Below are 19,152 nucleotides of genomic sequence, written 5' to 3'. Positions count from 1 at the left end.
AACAAAATTCTAATGTCACTAAATATTGTGGTGCAATAAATAAATAAATAAATAAATAAATAAATAACATGGTGCAATAAACTGGGAAGTGTAAAAAAAACCCCAAGCAAACAAACAAAAAACTATACATTACCAAATCCTTGTGCGCGCGCCTGCTATGACACAAGTCATCACTAGATGGAGCACTTTCCTATCGTCTTCAGCTACAGTATTTTGCTCATGCACCTCAAGACGCTCCGGTGACGTCAGGACGTAACACTGGCAAGTGAAGCTGCTTCGCACGTGACTTTTTCCCTCACTTGCTGATTCCTGTATATGGAGGCTATGGTTCCCCCACGTGTGTCCGCGTTCGCTGCCTACCAGAAGGTGAAGCAGGCGACAAAACCTCAGGTCAGTTATATCCGAGCTCAGCGGAGCGTCGTTCTGCTGCAGGGGCCGTGACTGGAGAGTTCTTAGTCGGTTACTCTTGTTGGGGGACTACAAGTACCATGTTTCCATTCGATATCTTGTAGCAATTAGAAATGCAGGGTATTTTTGTTTTAATGTATGACTTGTAAAGTATGTTTTTGTAAATATACCTTAAAGGGGTATTTCCACCTTGTACTTTATGTACCTTTTATGGCATGGGACTATAATGTATAGTACATGGGGGTCCCCCCAGAACTGCTGTACTGGTGTGAAGGGGTTAGGCCTTGTGCCCACAGTGCTTTTTTTTCAGCACAAAAAAAAGCAGCTTTTTTCTGTGCTTCTTTTCATGCTTTCATGCTTCTTTTCATGCTTTCATGCTTTTTTTTCTTGCTTCTTTTCATGCTTTTTTTTCTTGCTTTTTTTTCATGCTTCTTTTCATGCTTTTTTGTTACTATTGAATGCTTGTTTCAGCTCATTAAAGTTGGATGTGAAAAAAAGGTGTTCTGATATCATTTCCTTGTTCAGCCCATTTTTTTCAATCTCCATTTTGGAATAAAAGTGACAGGAAAATGATGATCCATTAGATCGTTTACCAGCACCGCTATTTACCGGCTCATGCAGGTGAATAGCGGTGCCGGGAATCAGGTGCTCGGAGATCACCGTTGCTATAGCAACCTGCTCATTAGGTTACTATGGCAACGGTGGTAGCGGTGATGTCACCGCTTACCAACCTGCAGTCTCTGCTAACTCATTGAGTGATTAGACAGCACGGGGATTTGAAGCGTTCTTCCTCCCCCGTGCTTTCTGATATAGCAGAGCTAGATCGGTGACAGAAGACCAGGATTGAGGAGGGGTGAGAGGAAGTAATAAAGATGGAGTCCCTAAGTGTGTCTGTATTTATTTTTAATAAAGTATTTTTTGTGTGGTGTTTTTTTTTTAACCCTTTATTGGAGATTCTTAATATCCAAGTCAAACTTGGCTTCACATTAAGAATCTCGGGCTTAATACCAGCTGGTAAAACAAAGCTGGTATTAACCAGCGTGCCACCTGGCACCATGTCCACTGGAAGAGTTGGATACAGCGCCAAAAGATGGCGCTTCTATGAAAGCACCATTTTCTGGGGCAGCTGCGGACTGCAATACACAGCGGGTGGCCCAGAAAGGTTGGGCCACTCAGCATTGCGGTTTCCAGTCCCCAGCTGTCTGGTTGTACCTGGCTGGACACAAAAATTGGGCTAAGCCCATGGAATTTTTTTAATTTTATTTTTTTTTTAATTTTTTGGCAAAAAAACTCAAGAAAAAAGGGCTTAATTGGATTTTTCATTGCCAGTGAAGGTAACACCAAGCAGGAGGGGTTAGCAGCCAGTAGCTGTTTAAGTTACCCTAGCAATAGAAAATGCAGCGAGAGCCTAAGCTTTTTTTTTTTTTTACCCATAACCCTTTTGGGTTATGTGTTTGTTTTTTTTGTTCTTTTTTTAATGAATTAAAAAAAAAATCGACATGGGCTTCGCCATATTTTTGTATGCCAGCCAGGTACAGCAGGCAGGTACGGGTGGCCTCCAACCCCCAGCTGCCTATTTGTACCCAGCTGGGAACCAAAAATATAAGGAAGCCCTTTTTTTAATTATTTCATGAATTTCATAAAATAATAATAAAAAAAAAACGACATGGGCTTCGCCCAATTTATGTGTCCAGCCAGGTACAACTAGGCAGCTGGGGACTGGAATCCGCAGTACAGGGTGGCCCAAGCTTTCTGGGCCCCCCCCCAGTGCGAATTGCAGTCCGCAGCTGCCCCAGAAAATGGCGCATTCATAGGAAGCGCCATCTTCTGGTGCTGTATCCAACTCTTCCAGCGGCCCTGGTATCGGGTGGCTCACTGGGTAATAATGGGGTTAGGGCCAGCTTTGTATTATCAGCTGGCCCTAGGCCTGAAATTCATGGTGTCACGCCAATATTAGACATAGCCGCCATGAATTTCTAGTAAAGATAAAAAAAACACAACACAGAGAAAAATATTTTTTATTAGAAATAAAACACAACACAATTAGTGACTCCATCTTTATTGAACTAAAGAACCCCCCTCCGCCGTAGTCCTGGGTCGAGGGTCCCGCGGTGTCCAATCCGGATCCAATATCATCTGATTGAAAGGCAAACTGATCAGATGATGACACATCATCTGATCGGTTTGCCTTCTGATCAGATGATATTGGATTCAGGTCTTTGAACCTGACACAGGTTCAAGGACCTGAAACAGATTACACATCAGCTGATTGTCTAAAAGTCCCATGGGCTCCAGGACCCGCTGGTAAGCAGCTGATGCTATCACCTAATAGCATCATCCGATCGTTTACGTCCAGGGAAGATCAGCTGATTCATCATCTGTTTATTAAAAAGCCGGCAGGCTTTTCACCGATGGACGTAATCAGCTGCTTACCGGCAGGTCCTGGAGCCCATGGGACGTGACCCAGGAGACTGCAGAGAGGTGAGTAAGGTGAAGAGTTCATCCCAGCAGCGGATCTCCAGGAAACCCCGGTGATCCTCCTACATGAACTGTATTCACCTTGTGACATCCCCGGACCTCCCTGTAGAATGGTGTTGGTAAAACACTGCAAGAACACTGAATGTCTGGTTCACGGCACAAGGTGAACACAGTTCATGCAGGAGGATCACCGGGGTTTTTCGGAGTTCACCTTGACGTCAGCGGGGGTTGCCTGCATTTATGTGGCATAGGCTGTGCACCAGGCATTCAGTATTCTTGCGGTGTTTTACCGCGACATCTCTTTGCAGGGAAGTCCGGTGATGTCAGGAGGTGAATTCAATTCATGCCGGAGAATTACCGGGGGCTTTCCTGGAGATCCCCCGCTGGGATGAACTATTCACCTTGTGACGTCAGCGGGGGTCCCTGCATTGTTTACTGCCACACGTCCCTGCAGAGAAGTTCAGGATGTCACAAGGTGAATACAATTCATGCAGGGGGATTACCGAGCAATGCCGCCCACATTCTTGGAGATCCCCGCTGGGATGAACTCTTTACATTGTGACATCAGCGGAGGTCCATGCATTGTTTACCGTGACACCTCGCTGTATAAGTTCGGGGATGTCAGGAGGTGAATACAATTCATGCAGGAGGATTACTGGGGTATTTCCTGGAGATCCCCCGCTGTGATGAACTCTTTACCTTGTGACGTCAGCGGGGGTCCCTGCAGAGGTGTCGCGGTAAACAATGGGAGATAAGATAACAGCTGCCGACGCTGGCTATGTGGCTTTCTTCTATGAAGGAATCTACATAGCCATAGCTTTCTTTTCTCCCTAAAAACGCCCAAACGCATAAAATATAAAGCAACGTGGGCATTACACATGCGTTTTTTCTTGCTTTTTTCCCTGACTCCATTGAAGTCAATTGGGGAAAAAAGCAGGAAAAAACGCTAAAACAATTGACATGTTGCTTCTTTTTTCAGCAAGAAAAAAAGCAACTGAAAAAGAAGCAACGTGGGCACAGCAAGTCCTGATTCTCATAGACTTTGCTGGGATGCTTTTTCTTTGCTTTTATTGATTAAAAAAAGCAATGAAAAACGCTAGAAAAAACGCTGTAAAAACGCCCTGTGGGCACAAGGCCTTAGGCATAAACTGTAAATATTCCATTAGGCCTTGTGCGCACTAGGCGTTTTTGCCGCGTTTTTAGCGGCGTTTTTTACCGCGTTTTTGTGCTGAAAACGCAGTGACATTGCTTCCCCAGCAATGTCAATGGGTTTTCAGAAGTGCTGTCTGCACACAGCGTTTTTTTTTTAGCTGCGTTTTTGTGGTGACCACAAAAACGCAGCATGTCAATTATTTCTGCGTTTTTCACTGCGTTTTTCACCCATTGAGTTCAATGAGATGTTCAAAAACGCAATGAAAAAGGCACATTGCAAATATAGCTGCGTTTCTATGACTAAAAACGCAGCTATAAACGCAAGGGGTGGGTACTACAGTGACGTGTACAGGAAGAGGATTCCTTCTGTTGGTAAACACAGAAGCATGAATCCTCCCGGTACCGTCACCGCTGCGTCCACCTCCCGTCCTGTGCATGTCAGCTCCGTGCGGCGCCATGTCTGGGCGGGAGGTGGAGGCAGCGGCGAAAACCAAAGTGAACAGTAGAAAAAAAAAATGTCATATATACTCACCTGTCTGCGTCTGCAGGGTCCCGGTGCCATGTCCGCTCCTGTCCCGGTCCCGCCGCTCCGGCTGTGTGCAGTCTCCCCGGGGCAGGACCTTGCTTGCAGGACCTGGCGGTGGATCACCTGATGCAGTCACCTGACGCATCAGCTGATCGTAATTCTCGCTGTGTCGCCCGGCCGGCTATCAGCTGATCCTGCCGTCAGGGGACTTCATCAGCTGATTACCGGCAGCTCCGGCAGCGATGGGACAGGATCAGACTCTCATCCGATCGCTGCAAGAGCTGCCGGTAATCAGCACATAAGTGAGTATGTATTTTTTTTTTTTTATTTTTTTTTTCTACTGATGCATCTGCTGATTGTATAATCGGCTTTTATACAATCAGCCGATGTGTTATGTGATTCAGGCACTTGATCCTGACACATCATCTGATCGCTTTGCCTTCCAGCAAACCGATCAGATGATATTGGATCCAGATTGGACGGCGCGGGACCCTGACCCAGGATTACTGCGGAGCGGGGTTCTTTATTTCAATAAAGATGGAGTCACTAATTGTGTTGTGTTTTATTTCTAATAAAAAAAATTTTCTGTGTGTTGTTTTTTTTTTTTTTTTTTATCATTACTAGAAATTCATGGTGGCCATGTCTAATATTGGCGTGACACCATGAATTTCGGGCTTAGGGCTAGCTGATAATATACAGCTAGCCCTAACTCCATTATTACCTAGCTAGCCACCCGGCATCAGGGCAGCTGGAAGAGTTGGATACAGCGCCAGAAGATGGCGCTTCTATGAAAGCGCCATTTTCTGGGGTGGCTGTGGACTGCAATTCGCAGTGGGGGTGCCCAGAGATCTTGGGCACCCTGCACTGTGGATTCCAATCCCCAGCTGCCTAGTTGTACCCGGCTGGACTCAAAAATTAGGCGAAGCCCACGTCATTTTTTTTTTTTTTTTTTTTAGTAATTATTTCATGAAATTCATGAAATAATTAAAAAAAAAAAGGGCTTCTCTATATTTTTGGTTCCCAGCCGGGTACAAATAGGCAGCTGGGGGTTGGGGGCAGCCCGTACCTGCCTGCTGTACCCGGCTAGCATACAAAAATATGGCGAAGCCCATGTCATTTTTTTTTTCTTTTTGGGCAAAAAACTGCATACACTAGTGAATGGAGGATGCTGAGCCTTGTAGTTCTGCAGCTGCTGTCTGCTCTCCTGCATACACTAGTTCTGCAGCTGTCTGCTCTCCTGCATACAATGAACATTTTGAAGAAGGAAATGACATCAGACCTTTTTTTTTTCATCAACAATCTTTAATGGCATTGTGCACTGATTAAAAACGCAGTGAGCAAAAACGCAGCAAAAAACGCACCAAATCGCGGCAAAAACGCATGCGTTTTTGCCGCGTTTTTTTAGCCGCGGGTGCGTTTTTTGAGACAAAAACGCACATAAAAACGCAGCGTGAAAAAAACGCCTAGTGCGCACATACCCTTAAGGAGATGTCCCCTTTCCAATAAAACCTCCTGCAGGCTCAGTGACCTATAAACATAGTGTGCCTTAGTCCCCCTCTCTGTTGATTGGCTGCAGTGTACAGCATATATGCCAATCCCTAAGTTCAGCGACTTGTCCTGTCTACATTTTCAGAGCCACTGTGCTCAGTGATTGGCTGCAGTGGTGACAGCTGCAGCCAATCAACAGTCACAGCGCAGCATCGGAGACAGTGATGGACCGTTGAATTGTTTATGTACACCTGAGTGCGGGTAGATGTTGTTTTTTTATTCTAATTAACCCCTCTAAACACCTTTTTCCTTTTATGTAAGATTTGTCAGATTTTGGGAATTATTCTGGATACTCCCTAGCTCTGCTTTCTGGTGTCGGTGCACTCCTGAGTACTAGTCCAGAGGTATCTGCACAGGTGGCTGCACCCCGACGCTGTAAGCACAGGCATCAAAGGAGTATGGGAAGGGGGGGTCCTGAAGCTGGCCAAGATCAGGAATACAGCGCACTAAGGCAATGCTTACACACAGACCTTTTATACACTGCACTCCCTGCCTAGGAGATCAGCCGCTACCACTAGACTGCAGAGGGGGCTGGTAACCTAGGTAATGAGTAGTAAACAGTACAATTATAAATCGCTGCTGCTCCCATCTGTAACACCACAAACCCCCTGCAATGCTACTAATCAGTAAAGGCCCCTTTACACACTGAGACTTTCTAGCGATCCCACCAGCGATCCCAACCTGGCCGGGATCGCTACAAAGTCTCTGAGTCGCTGGTGAGCTGTCAAACAGGCAGACCTGGAAAACGACACTACAGTGATACGGACCTGCAGAACGACCTAGCTAGTCATTGGGGACGTTGTAAAACAGCTATTTGAAAGGGAAGTCGCTAACAAAGTAGCTGTAACGGTGTCAAATACACCGATTCATGCTGCGCAGCGGGAAACAAAGGACCAAAGAATGGTCCTGAGAGATGTATAGTGATCAGCAACTTCACAGCAGGGGCCAGGTCGCTGATGCGGGTCACACACTGCAATGTCGCTGGGGAGGTCGCTATTACAAAACCGGTGACGTTACAGCGATGTCATTTGCAATGTTGCAGTGTGTAAAGGGGCCTTAAGACTGCCATACTGCTTCTATTACAGTCACTTGGAGCCAGTCCTAGGGTTTATTCTTTACCACTACAAAGGGGAAGATGGAATACAAGACAAGAACATTTGAAAGGCTGAGCGCCATCTTGATCAGTCCCACATCACTTGTTCTGTAGCTCTTGTTTTTCCTATCCTGTGAAACCAGACGTAATTTGATGATGCGATTTTTCCCTTGCCCATATTCTAGGGGGCGCTATTTCTCCTTGTGGAGACACTAGATAGCATATAGGGAGACTTGGGGTGTATGTGCAGACAAACAAATATTGCTGTGGATTTAGTTACAGATCTGATAGTCAAGTGGCACATTTCAAGGATACAATCCCTGGTGATGTCCACATTGTAGATTGACATGCCATGACATTCAGATTGGCAGCGCCAGACATGTATATTGCAGATTTTTTTTGTGGCGTATGCATGAGATTTTTAAACCTTATACACCGCATTGCTGCTGTAATGTGCGGTGGACTTTTCAGCTGTGTATGAGCCCTGGGTGCGCACAGGCCTTCTGGACCAAACATTGAGCTCTTAATTCATGTAGATGATTAAAAGGTTATTCCAATCATAAATAGGTAAAATTGGAAAGTGCTTGTAAAGACAATACATTTTGCAGTTTAATTGCTGTTGCAAATTCTCTTCGTTCTCAAGGGCATGGTGATTTTTAATTTGTATTGTTTACTTCTTGTTGCCTTAGTTACCTCTACAGTACTGTACTTCTCAGCAGTGACCAAGTATGCTACAGGTTCGTCGGATCCTGCACTTTTAGCTTTTAACCCGGCCAGGTTTAGTGCCTCACATAGTGGCACTGAAGAGCACAGTTTAGGCCAGCAGCACAAAACTGCCAATTAAGCAAGAGTGGACGCTGACCAGCAATAGGAATCTGTGAGGCTGGAGAGGCAGGCGCTCCTGAACAAGAAGATGGAAGAACCCCTTTAAAAGGTTGAGCAGTGCCTTAAAGGTTAACTAGTAGTGATGAGTAAACTGTTCTCTGCTCGTAATAAGTGTTTTGATGCCCTGGTGCTTGGTACTTGTTTACTGAGTATAATGTAAGTCAATGGGGAACTCAAGCATTTTTCCGAAAAATCTGGATAAGCTCTCGAGTTCCCCTTTGACTTCCATTATACTTGGTAAACGAGTACCGATCATCAGTGCGTCAAACCACTTGTTACGACCACCTGAGCACTGAATGGTTTGCTCATCACTAGTAACTACCTCTAATAGGTGGCACAAGTTACCTGTCTTCCTCGTAGAGGAGAGCTTATGTTCTAGCCAGCTTTCCCCATTAGTAGCCAACTGCTGTGTGTGCAATGTCCAATCTGTACAGCCTCCATCATATTCCCAGGTTAAATAATACAACACTTTACGCCGATGTTCACACATTGTGATTTAATTGTTGACTTCACACCAGTATTCCAAAACGAAGTAGCAATCCCCACGTTGTGCCTTTCGAAAGTTCATCACAGAATCCATTGCTGTTGAATATAATGTGACTTTAGTCGTATTTTTTCCAGTTGTACTGATGTCCCCTCTATTTTTGTTTTAGTTGCTTTTGGAGAGGAAGAAAAAAAGTGTAATCTCAAAGTCGCCAGAAAAGGTGCTAAAAAAGAAGAAAGCAAAGAATAAAGCACTGATAAGAAACTCTGAACCCCAAGAAGAAGAGAATTGTGTGTCATATCCAAATAAAAAAAAGAGCTCCAATAAAAAAGGCAAAACCCCAAACAAGATCACCAATGGAAAAAATCTGCCCCCTCAGCGACTAAAGGTAATAGCTCAACACCTCCCACCCTTATAGCCCAAATCCTAGGTCATGTGACAAGGCTTGTTAAACGGCTACTTTTGACTTTTAGAATTGCTACTTCCAATAGGTGGTGCTAGAGTTTGTCTCCTTCCTCACTGGAGGGACAATTTGAATATATCCCAGAGGAGCATTACAGCTATAAGAATCCTCACCACTGACAGCCAGATTGTTTTTTCAGTCTCTGCAAGGAGAAAAGTTCTCCCCTTAGAGCCCAAATCATGACACTATTTGTAGAGTTTTTCCCACTACAGAGGGCTATTTAAGACTCTTATGTAGCAAATGCGCACATTGCCTCAGTGGTTAGTACTGCAGTCTTGCAGCGCTGGGGTCCTGGGTTCGAATCCCACCAAGGACAACATCTGCAAGAAGTTTGTATGTTCTCCCCGTGTTTGTGTGGGTTTCCTCCGGGTACTCCAGTTTCCTCCCACACTCCAAAGACATACAGATAGGGAATTTAGATTGTGAGCCCCAATGGGGACAGTGTTCCTGATGTATGTAAAGCGCTGCGGAATATGTTAGCGCTATATAAAAATAAAGATTTATTAATTTTATTTTTTTATGGGGTTCTGGTGCAGATTTATCATAGATTTAACCCCTATACATGTGAAATTCAAAGAAACGATCCCTACATATGGATGCCATTTTCGTTTCCCATCAACAATATTGTAATTTTCTGTTGGATTTGTAGTGTACAATGCACACTGATAATCTGCGATGTCCGGACTCTTTATATTATCAGTGGTTTAATTACAGCATTTCTAGTTGGACAAAATGTCATGCTGAGTGTCTTCCCTGCCTCTCCACAATGTACACTAAATGGTTCCAATTAGTGGTCTATTAAAGGGGTTGTCTGGCTTTAGGCTACAGGTTTGCAGTCTCTCAATGTTCCCCGTCTAATATTCAACCCTTTCTGTGGTTAAATAAGGTGCGATCACTAAAAACCTTATTTGCTTTTCTAGTTCTGTTCCTTGCTGTCCACGATAGCTCATGCTCTGTCCAGGGTCTGAAGTCTGCCAGCATTGTATAGATGCAGATTGCTTTTCTTTTATTTCCAGTAATGCATGGCCAGTCCATCAGAAATGTAATGTTCATATTGGATGCATACCCCAAAGAAAATTCCCTCTTCCTCCTCAGTCTAGAAGAAAAGAAGCGGCACTCAAATGCTTTGCTCCTTTGAATTTCCTTTATTCGATAGTGTGACCTTGTTTTCGGCTACACAGCCTTCTTCAAACAAGACAGTTAAAAGGAGGCTGTTTAGCCGAGAACGCATTCACACTGTGGAATAAAGGAAATTCATAGGAGCAAAGCATTTGAGTGCCGCTTCTTTTCTTCTAATTTGTGGGGTTGCCAATCCATGAACATGAGCACCTACATATGTGATTGGGAGTGCCTCTGGTACATTTTATGTCTATTTTCACACGTGTCGGAGACACGGGCACATGTAGATCCATTAAAATCAATGGGTTTGCGTACACGTGCGTGTTTTCCCATGGACAGTGTGTCTGTTTGGAGCATATGTGTGTCCATGAGCTCCACACGTAGAAATGTCCGTTTTTCTCCGGCAGTACGGGTGTCACACAGACCGCACGTATATGATGCGTGTGACACATACTGGAGAAAACCACGTTTCTGTGAAATAAAATGAATTTCTATACTCTCCTCCTCCAGCCCTGCTGTCTCTGCTGCTGTTGTCACTAGCTTCCGACCCCCGGTCATTATGCTCATCGCATATTCACTGCACTTCGGGCCAGAAGCAGCAGCAGCAGCAGGGAGTCAGCAGGGCTGGAGACAGCAGAGTGGAAGACATCAGCACCAGGAACAGGTGAGAATAAAGTTCCTGTTCTCCATGTATTATCACGGAGAACACTCATGTGCCAAAATCACGGCACTCGGAGGGCCATATGCACCTTTTACAAGTCCGTGCAAAACATGTGTGGTTTTTCACAGACATGTGAAAGAGGCCTTAAACTTTTTTATCGTTGGATGTCAAATGAAGATTTTTTTTTTTTTTTAATATATACGGTGATTTATTTAATTATTTCTGTTCACCACATAAAATCTCCAACAAAGTGAATCTAGGTAAGCAGAACAACCAGCAATGAGAGGAATAAAACAGAAGACAAAAGCTAAAAAAAAGGCCTTACATGACTCCATCATTCTAAGGCCCCCTTCATATGTCCATGCAAAAAGTAAACATTTTTCACGGTCCATGGTGTAGGTACATTTGTCCATTTGTGAATGTGTGTTCTGTGTGCTGTTCGTGTACAATCCGTGTGACATCCGGATAGCACACAGCCCGCACAAACTTTGTATACTTGCCTATCTCCGGCGCTGCTGTCCTATTTGCTTCCGGGTCCGCAGTCGGTGCAGTGAATATTTGAGCATAATGAGCAGGCTCGGAAGCAAGTGTGACAGCAGCGCTGGAAACCGCAGCGCCGGAGACAGGCAAGTATAAAAATACATATTTCTCAGTGATGTGTTTCCTCCAATACATGTCACACGGATCACATCAGTGTGCAGTCCGTGTGACATCAGTGCTGCTGGCAAAAAACACAAAATGACACCGTGTGGAGCATACGAACACGCATGTGCTCCACAATGACACACAGTCAGTGTTAAAACACGGATGTGTGCACAAACCTTTTTGATTTTAATGGGTGTACGTGTGTCCTTGTCTCCTGTTCGGGTGAAAATGAATATCACATATACTGGAGACACGGATGTGTGAAGGAGGCCTAAGAAACAGTATTACAAGCATGGAGAGTGTGACGGTATTTGTGAGGAGTGGTAGTGGTTGATAGGGTGAGATCCTAAATAAGGTTTTAGACCAGATGTCCATTCTATAGGGAATTTTTTTTTTTTTTTTGTGGATATGGCCTTTTCTAGCATCAACCAAAGTATCATTAAAATTTGCACCTTTTTCCAGGGCTCGGAGAACAGCAGCAAACGGCATGTAGGTCCTCCGCTAGACTCCGTGCTGCAGAATTTGGGTAAAATCCAGAACAGTAGGGATCGAGCTAAAGCCTTGTTTGATTGGCTTATTTCTCCTGTAAAACCAGATGACTTCTTCAGGTACGTTACCTATATTTATGCAGACATGATTTTCCCTTTGACTAAGTGGCTGCAAAGTTTGTTGAATGAAAGATGTTAACTACTTAGACAACCCCTTCTTAAAGGGGCTCCTTCTCAATCCTTATGTTTCCCCACAGTAAAATAACAACACCTATACTCCCCTCCAACACTGTTCCAGTTCGGTTGTCACCAGATCTCCCAAGGATTGTGTGACAATGTTTTGACACGCAGTTCCTGCAGCTTAACTGGCTTTCTTCGGAATTGATTGACATCCAGAGGAATTGAGTGCAGACGCAGCTCTCGTTTCCTCCGCTTGTCTGAAGGAGGGGGACAGTGAAGCAAGCGCTGATTGACTACAGGGGTCGCGTGACATACTAATTTCATGCAATGCTCAGGATAACAACTGCTTGAATGGTGCTGGCACCAGAAGTGAGTATAAGTGGTATTATTTTATTGTTGGAAAACATAGAGATTGAGCAGGGGTTGTCTGGGTAGTGGACAACCCCTGCTTTAAATGTTGTAGTTCCCCCATGTAAAACATAAAATCCTTATTCTCACATCGGCTATTTCATGCCAGAGCTCTAATGGTATTATGTCACTGGCTGAAGCAAGCACGCTTCCTTCGGCCCATGTGTGTCTCGTGAGCACTGAAGACCTGATGCTGACATCACTTGATGTGGGAGGTGAGTGCAAGATTTTTTAAATTTTAAACAGGGGACTATAACATTTAAGAAGGGGTTTTCCAAGTAGAAGACAACCCTTTTAATCATCTGATATAGTATAGGCAAGACGTTGGCATCATACTTGGCCTGCATTCAGGAGAAGGCTGGTTGCCATATTAGCATGGTGCTACCTGGCCTTCTCAGCTCATCATTTATGTAGTTTGTCAACACTGGTGATTGGAGCGCTATGCTCCTGGAACATTTCTCTATTTAATTTTTTCCATATATATCGTCTATCTGATATGTGTGTCCATTCCCCCCAGATGCATTTGGGAGAAGAAGCCCGCTCTACTTAAACGACACAATAGCAAATACTACAATGGATTCTTTTCTACCTCAGAGTTTGATCGGATTCTCAGAGAAGTGAGTTGTTGCCTCAATGCTGTTTTGTACTCTGAAACACCAAACTGTAACCCCAGTGAGACTAAGGAGGTCTCTTGGACGTTTTAATAGGGATTCACTACTAAAATTGAAGAAGGATCTGGATGCCTTTCTTGAAAAATAGAATATTACAGGCTATATGGGCAGTAGATTCTGTGATGGGGCATTGATCCAGAGAACTTATTGCATATGTGGAGTCGGGAAGGAATTTGTCTCTTAATATGGAGCTATTAGTATCTGCCGCAAGGGGTTTTTGCTTTCCTCTGGATCAACATGTTGAACTCGATGAACTTAAGTCTACCTTAAACCATAAAAACTATGAAACATGGCATGAATAGTTTTTAATGGTATGTAACGTGGATGATAGTCTTTACATTATTAACACAAAAAATAAACACAAAAAACATGACCCACTGAGTTTTTCCACCCCAGTCCAATAATGTTCCAGCAGATGCAAGATTAATGGTCATGTTGTAGACCATTCATGCTTGCAATAATAAAAAGTGACCAGATCTTTCTTATTATTATTGTAGAGAGTAGAAGTAGCACAAGTATACTTACAAATAGTTGAAAATTATACAGTACTGGTCAAAAGTTTGGACACTGCTGATCATGCAATGATTAGGAGTGTGCAATTTTGTTTTTATTGGAATGTGCACAATCTAGATTCAGACTGATAGCAGCAAAACCATAAAAGAACAGATATGGAAGCAAGGAGTAAAGAAACACATGTTGAACAACCCAAACCCGTTTTAAACAACAATAATAATAATAATAATAATTTTATTCACTTATATAGCGCTATTAATTCCACAGCGCTTTACATACATTGGCAACACTGTCCACATTGGGGCTCACAATCTAGAGTCCCTATCTGTATGTCTTTGGAGTGTGGGAGGAAACCGGAGAACCCGGAGGAAACCCACGCAAACACGGGGAGAACATACAAACTCCTTGCAGATGTTGTCCTTGGTGGGATTTGAACCCAGGACCCCAGCGCTGCAAGACTGCCATGCTAACCACTGAGCCACCGTAAACCTTAGCTTTCTCAAAGTACCTCCCTTTTTATTTTGGTGACAGCTTTACACCCTGTTGGCATTCTTTCCAAGCAGATTCCTCAGGTCATCACCTGGAATGGCTTTCCAAAAGTCTTGCAGGAGTACCCAAAGGTTCTTAATTTATGTTGCCTGCCTTCCCTTCACACTGCAGTCCAACTCATCCCAAACCATCTGAAATGGGTTGAGGTTGGATGATCGAAAGCCATGTCTTATAATGCAGCTCTCTATTCTTCTTGGTCACATTGTTCTTACATAGCTCAGAGGTGTTTTGGGTCATTGTTTTGTCTCAGCACAAATAATGGTCTTACTAAGTGCAAACCAGATGAGATGGCATTTCAGTGCAGAATTCTGCGGTAGCCATGGGTAAGTGTGTCTTGAATTTTGGTATAAATCACTAGTAGAGCACATGCACACAATCATACCCCCGTTCCATGTTTCACAGTGATCAAATTACAATTTGCCAATGGCAACTAGAAACCCTAAACTAAAGACTGATCTATTTAAAATTTAACTTTTAATTCATTATTTAAGATATAGGGACATACAACTTAAAAACACTAAACATTGTGGTCTAGCTCTAATTGATATAAATAATCGTTCCTAATACAGTATTAGCCTCAGCCCCCTGATGACGCCAGTGTGGTGAAACCTGTTGGGGAGGCTACTGCTTTATGTTTTTTAAATAGCAAACATTAATGGTCATTTATGACAGGAATAATATAGAGATCACTCACAGACTTCGGTCTGGATAAAAAATCACTCCAGAAGGAACGATTATTTATATCAATTAGAGCTAGACCACAATGTTTAGTGTTTTTAAGTTGTATGTCCCTATATCTTAAATAATGAATTAAAAGTTAAATTTTAAATAGATCAGTCTTTAGTTTAGGGTTTCTAGTTGCCATTGGCAAATTGTAATTTGATTGCTGTTTACCCCTACGCTGACTGATAGAACGATTTTTTCAGTAGCTATGTTTCACAGTGGGCACCTCACAAGTAGAAACCATCTGCTCAACTTTTCTGCATCTCCGAACGACATGGCGATTACATCAAATTAGAAATTTGGACTCCTCAGATGACAGTATAGATTTCCACTGATCTGATGTCAAGTCCTTTTATTGCTTGGCCCAAACAAGTCTCTTTTGACATGCAGTCATTTGCTTGTTCTGAGGCTTGTAGCTCAGAGCCTGTTTCATAAGTGATGGATTTTATTACTGCATCTTAAAATACCTTCAAATTTTCTAGCAGTTTTTCTGGATTAACTGCCCTTCATGTCTTAAATGAATTTAGAGCTGATCGAACTCCCAAAAATAACAGGACCAGCGGATCACTGCCAGATTTAAAAATAAGTCCGATGCGCTCTGGAATCCGGTACCCATATAAGTCAATGGGCACCAGAATCCGGAGATTAAAAAAGTCTGTGTAGGGGATAGGGGCAGGAACGCGCGCAGTGTACTCACAGAGGCTGTGTCATGGCGGCACACTCCTTCCGGGTCACGCTTTCCCTTCCGGAGCCGACAATTCAATATTCACTGCTTTGCCCACCCACCGGCGCGTGTAATTGGTTGCAGTTAGACGCGCCCCCACCCTGAGTAGCAGCGTGTCAGCTGACTGCAACCAATCACAGGTGGCAGGACGGCCGGTGGGCGGGGCAAGCAGTGAAAGTGTCTATGGGTCAGTATTGTGGTAAAAAATAAAACAATCTGCAGCACAGATATAGCCCGCGGCTGCAGCCCCAGCTGTCGGGCTGTGCCTGTGCTGTGTGTATCCAGTGCCCACAGTCACACATGCGAGGTTTTGCCGGGTGATGCCATGGCAGACTCACGCGAGTCCCTCGCAAGTGTGATTCCGATCTAAGAGAAACTGCATGCGGCTTTTTTTAAATTTTTTTTATTTAAATTTAAAAAAAAAACAACTGACATGCAGACCCCCCCCCCCCCCCAATTTTCATCCCCAGCCATGATACCAGCTCAGCCCGCAGCCATCTGGTATTGCCGCATGTATTAGATGTGAGAATCCCGCTGTGATACCGACTCTTCCCGGTGGCGTGATGCGGTGCCAATCTGGGTAATGAGAGGTTAATAGTAGCGCACACCTGCTACTAAACCCTAGGTTTGTGATGGCACAGGCATCTATCAGATACCTGCATCACAAAAACCTGTAAATTACAGTAAATAAACAAGACACAGAGAAAAATTCTTTATTTGGAATAAAGTACAAAACGCCTCCTCCTTCACCACTTTATTAACCTCCAACACGGCCCTCCAGGTCCGGCGTAATCCACACGAGGTCCCACGCCGCTTCAGCTCTGCTACATCTGAATATCCCAGAGAGAGGCCATAATAATAATAAGTTTTATTTCTATAGCACCAACATATTCCGCAGCGCTTTACAATTCAGAGGGGACATGTACAGACAATATGAGACAATACAAAATAACAAAATTAAGATACCAGGAGGAGTGAGGGCTCTGCTTGTAAGCTTACAGTCTATGAGAAAATAGGGGAGACACAAAAGGTGAATGGGGGGGGAGAAAAGCTTGTTATATATGGTCCAGCCATCGATTTAATAGGGGATTCGAAACCAGCTGTATGAACCTGTGATCGGCTAGAATTTACAGGTACAGGGGATAAGAATTGGAAGTAAATTTCTAGGAAGGGCAGAAAGGGACTAGATTAGATCAGGGCAGTGAGGTGATAGGCTAGTCTAAAGAAATGCGTTTTTAGGGCCCGCTTAAAGGTGTGGATGTTGGGAATTAATTGGATTGCTCTTGGTAGAGTGTTCCAGAGCATAGGCGCAGCTCGTGAGAAATCTTGAAGACGGGAGTGGGAAGTTCGAATTGTTGAGGATGTCAGTCTTGGGTCATTAGCAGAGCGGAGGGCATGGGCTGGGTGATAGACAGAGATGATGAAGGAGATGTAGGGTGGTGCGGAACCATGGAGAGCTTTGTGAGAGATGGTGATAAGTTTATGTTGGATTCTGTAGCGGATGGGCAACCAGTGCAATGACTGGCAAAGAGTCATCAGAGGCATCAGTGAAGTGGTTGCAGAGGAAAATGATCCTGGCTGCGGCATTCAGAATGGATTGGCGAGGGGAAGAGTTTAGTAACAGGGAGACCAATTAGTAAAGAATTACAATAATCCTAGCGAGAATGAATGAGAGCGACAGTAAGAGGTTTTGCAGAGTCAACAGTAAGAAAAGGTTGAATTCTCGAGATGTTTTTGAGGTGGAATTGACAAGAACGAGCAAGTCAACGAATGTGGGGAGTGAAGGAGAGATCGTAGTCAAATATAACCCCAAGACAGCGGGCGTGCTGCTGGGGCGTAATGGTAGAGCCACACACAGAAATGATAATATTGGGTTTCAGAAGGTTAGGAGAGGAAGGAAACAGAAGAAGTTTAGTTTTTGACCGGTTCAGTTTTAGATAGAGGGAGGGCATGATGTTGGAGACAGCAGACAGACAATCGGTAGTATTTTGTAATAGTGCAGGGGTGATGTCAGGAGAAGATGTGTACAGTTGGGTGTCATCAGCATAGACATGGTACTGGAAACCAAATTTGCTGATGGTTTGTCCAATAGGGGCTGTGTATGGAGAGAAAAGGAGGGGGCCAAGGACTGAACCCTGAGGAACCCCGACCATAAGGGGAAGAGGAGAGGAAGAGGAGCCGGCGAAGGATACAGTGAATGAGCGGTCAGAGAGGTAAAAGGAGAACCAAGAAAGAACGGTGTCCTTGAGCCCGATAGAGCGGAGCATAGTGAGGAGGAGCTGGTGATCCACAGTATCGAAGGCCATAGAGAACGGCCGCCCTCTGTGAGCTCCAGAGAATGAATGAGCTGCGCAATGAGCGGTGACGTCACTCAGGTCATTTGCGGTCACAGCTGGAGGTTCTCAGTCCTTCAACTGTGATCGCAGGTAACCTGACCTCAGGTGGAGGTCACAGAGTTCACATACCTGCATCTCCTAGCAGAAAATCAGTTTTTTTTTTGGCCAAAACATGCAAATTTGGTGCTGAAATTTTTACACCATATTCCTGCATCAAATTTACACCTCCTGGCAAAAAAACTGTTTTGACACTTTTTTTTTTTTTTTTGCCAGGAGGTGCACATTTGGTGCTGATATCGTCATTTCATTTCAGCACCAAATTTCCACCTGCTGGCAGGAAAATTTTATCTATTTTATTTATTTTTTTTTAACAGCCTGCCGTTCTCTGTACATGAGCGTGCATGTACCTAGAAACACATGCACGCTCCTGTCAGAAGTGTGCGGCTGTGCTGCGATGTCAGACTCGTGGGAGTCCCTCGCAAGTGTGACTGCGACTTAAGAAAAACCGCATACAGCTTTTTTTTTTTATTTAAACAAAAAAAACAGATGTGCGGTCCCCCTCTAATTTTCATCCCCAGCCATGATAATGCCGGCTGGGAGCTGGTATTCTCAGCCCGCAGCCGCTCGGTATTGCTGCATCTATTGGATATGACAATCCCGGTACATTACCGACCCTTCCCGTTGGTCTGGTGCGGTGCCAATCGGGGTAATGAGAAGTTAATAGCAGCGCACAGCTGCTACTAAGCCCTAGGTTTGTGATGGTGCAGGCATCTATGAGATACCTGCATCACACAAACCTATAAATAACAGTAAATAAACACACACACAGAGAAAAATCTTTTGTTTTGAATAAAATACAAAACACGCACCCTCCACCACTTTATTAATCCCCAACATACCCTGCAGTTCCGGCGTAATCCACACAAGGTCCCACGATGACACATCTAGCTCTGCTACATCTGAGCGAGCAGCCATAGAGAAGACTGCCAGCTCTGAGTGTAGCCGATTACTGAGCCGCGATGACTGCAGCAGACACTGTCACTGGTTCCAGGCTAATGCGCCCCCCAGCCTGTGACAGAAGAGAGGACGGCTGGTGGG

The 19,152-nt window shown here is 44.2% G+C and overlaps 1 protein-coding gene across 2 annotated transcripts in view; it reads left to right on the top strand.

The window, feature by feature from the left end:
* Window positions 1–310: 310 nt before the first annotated feature.
* The window catches only part of RIOX1 (ribosomal oxygenase 1), a 69,850-nt gene continuing 51,008 nt past the window's right edge, over window positions 311–19,152 (top strand). Inside the window, exons 1-4 of one of the 2 annotated variants that reach the window (XM_075338134.1) lie at window positions 311–390; window positions 8,744–8,962; window positions 11,925–12,070; window positions 13,056–13,155. In XM_075338134.1, coding sequence (XP_075194249.1) covers window positions 316–390; window positions 8,744–8,962; window positions 11,925–12,070; window positions 13,056–13,155 — 540 coding nt within the window. In that variant the 5' untranslated portion in view covers window positions 311–315. The remainder of the gene's footprint in view (window positions 391–8,743; window positions 8,963–11,924; window positions 12,071–13,055; window positions 13,156–19,152) is intronic. The other variant, XM_075338135.1, reaches the window with a different exon arrangement.

This window comes from Anomaloglossus baeobatrachus, chromosome 3 (assembly GCF_048569485.1).
Source record: "Anomaloglossus baeobatrachus isolate aAnoBae1 chromosome 3, aAnoBae1.hap1, whole genome shotgun sequence".
In the NCBI taxonomy this organism is placed as follows: domain Eukaryota; kingdom Metazoa; phylum Chordata; class Amphibia; order Anura; family Aromobatidae; genus Anomaloglossus; species Anomaloglossus baeobatrachus.
Note: the sequence above shows the minus strand (reverse complement) of the source record. Positions and strands in the feature narration are given on the sequence as shown.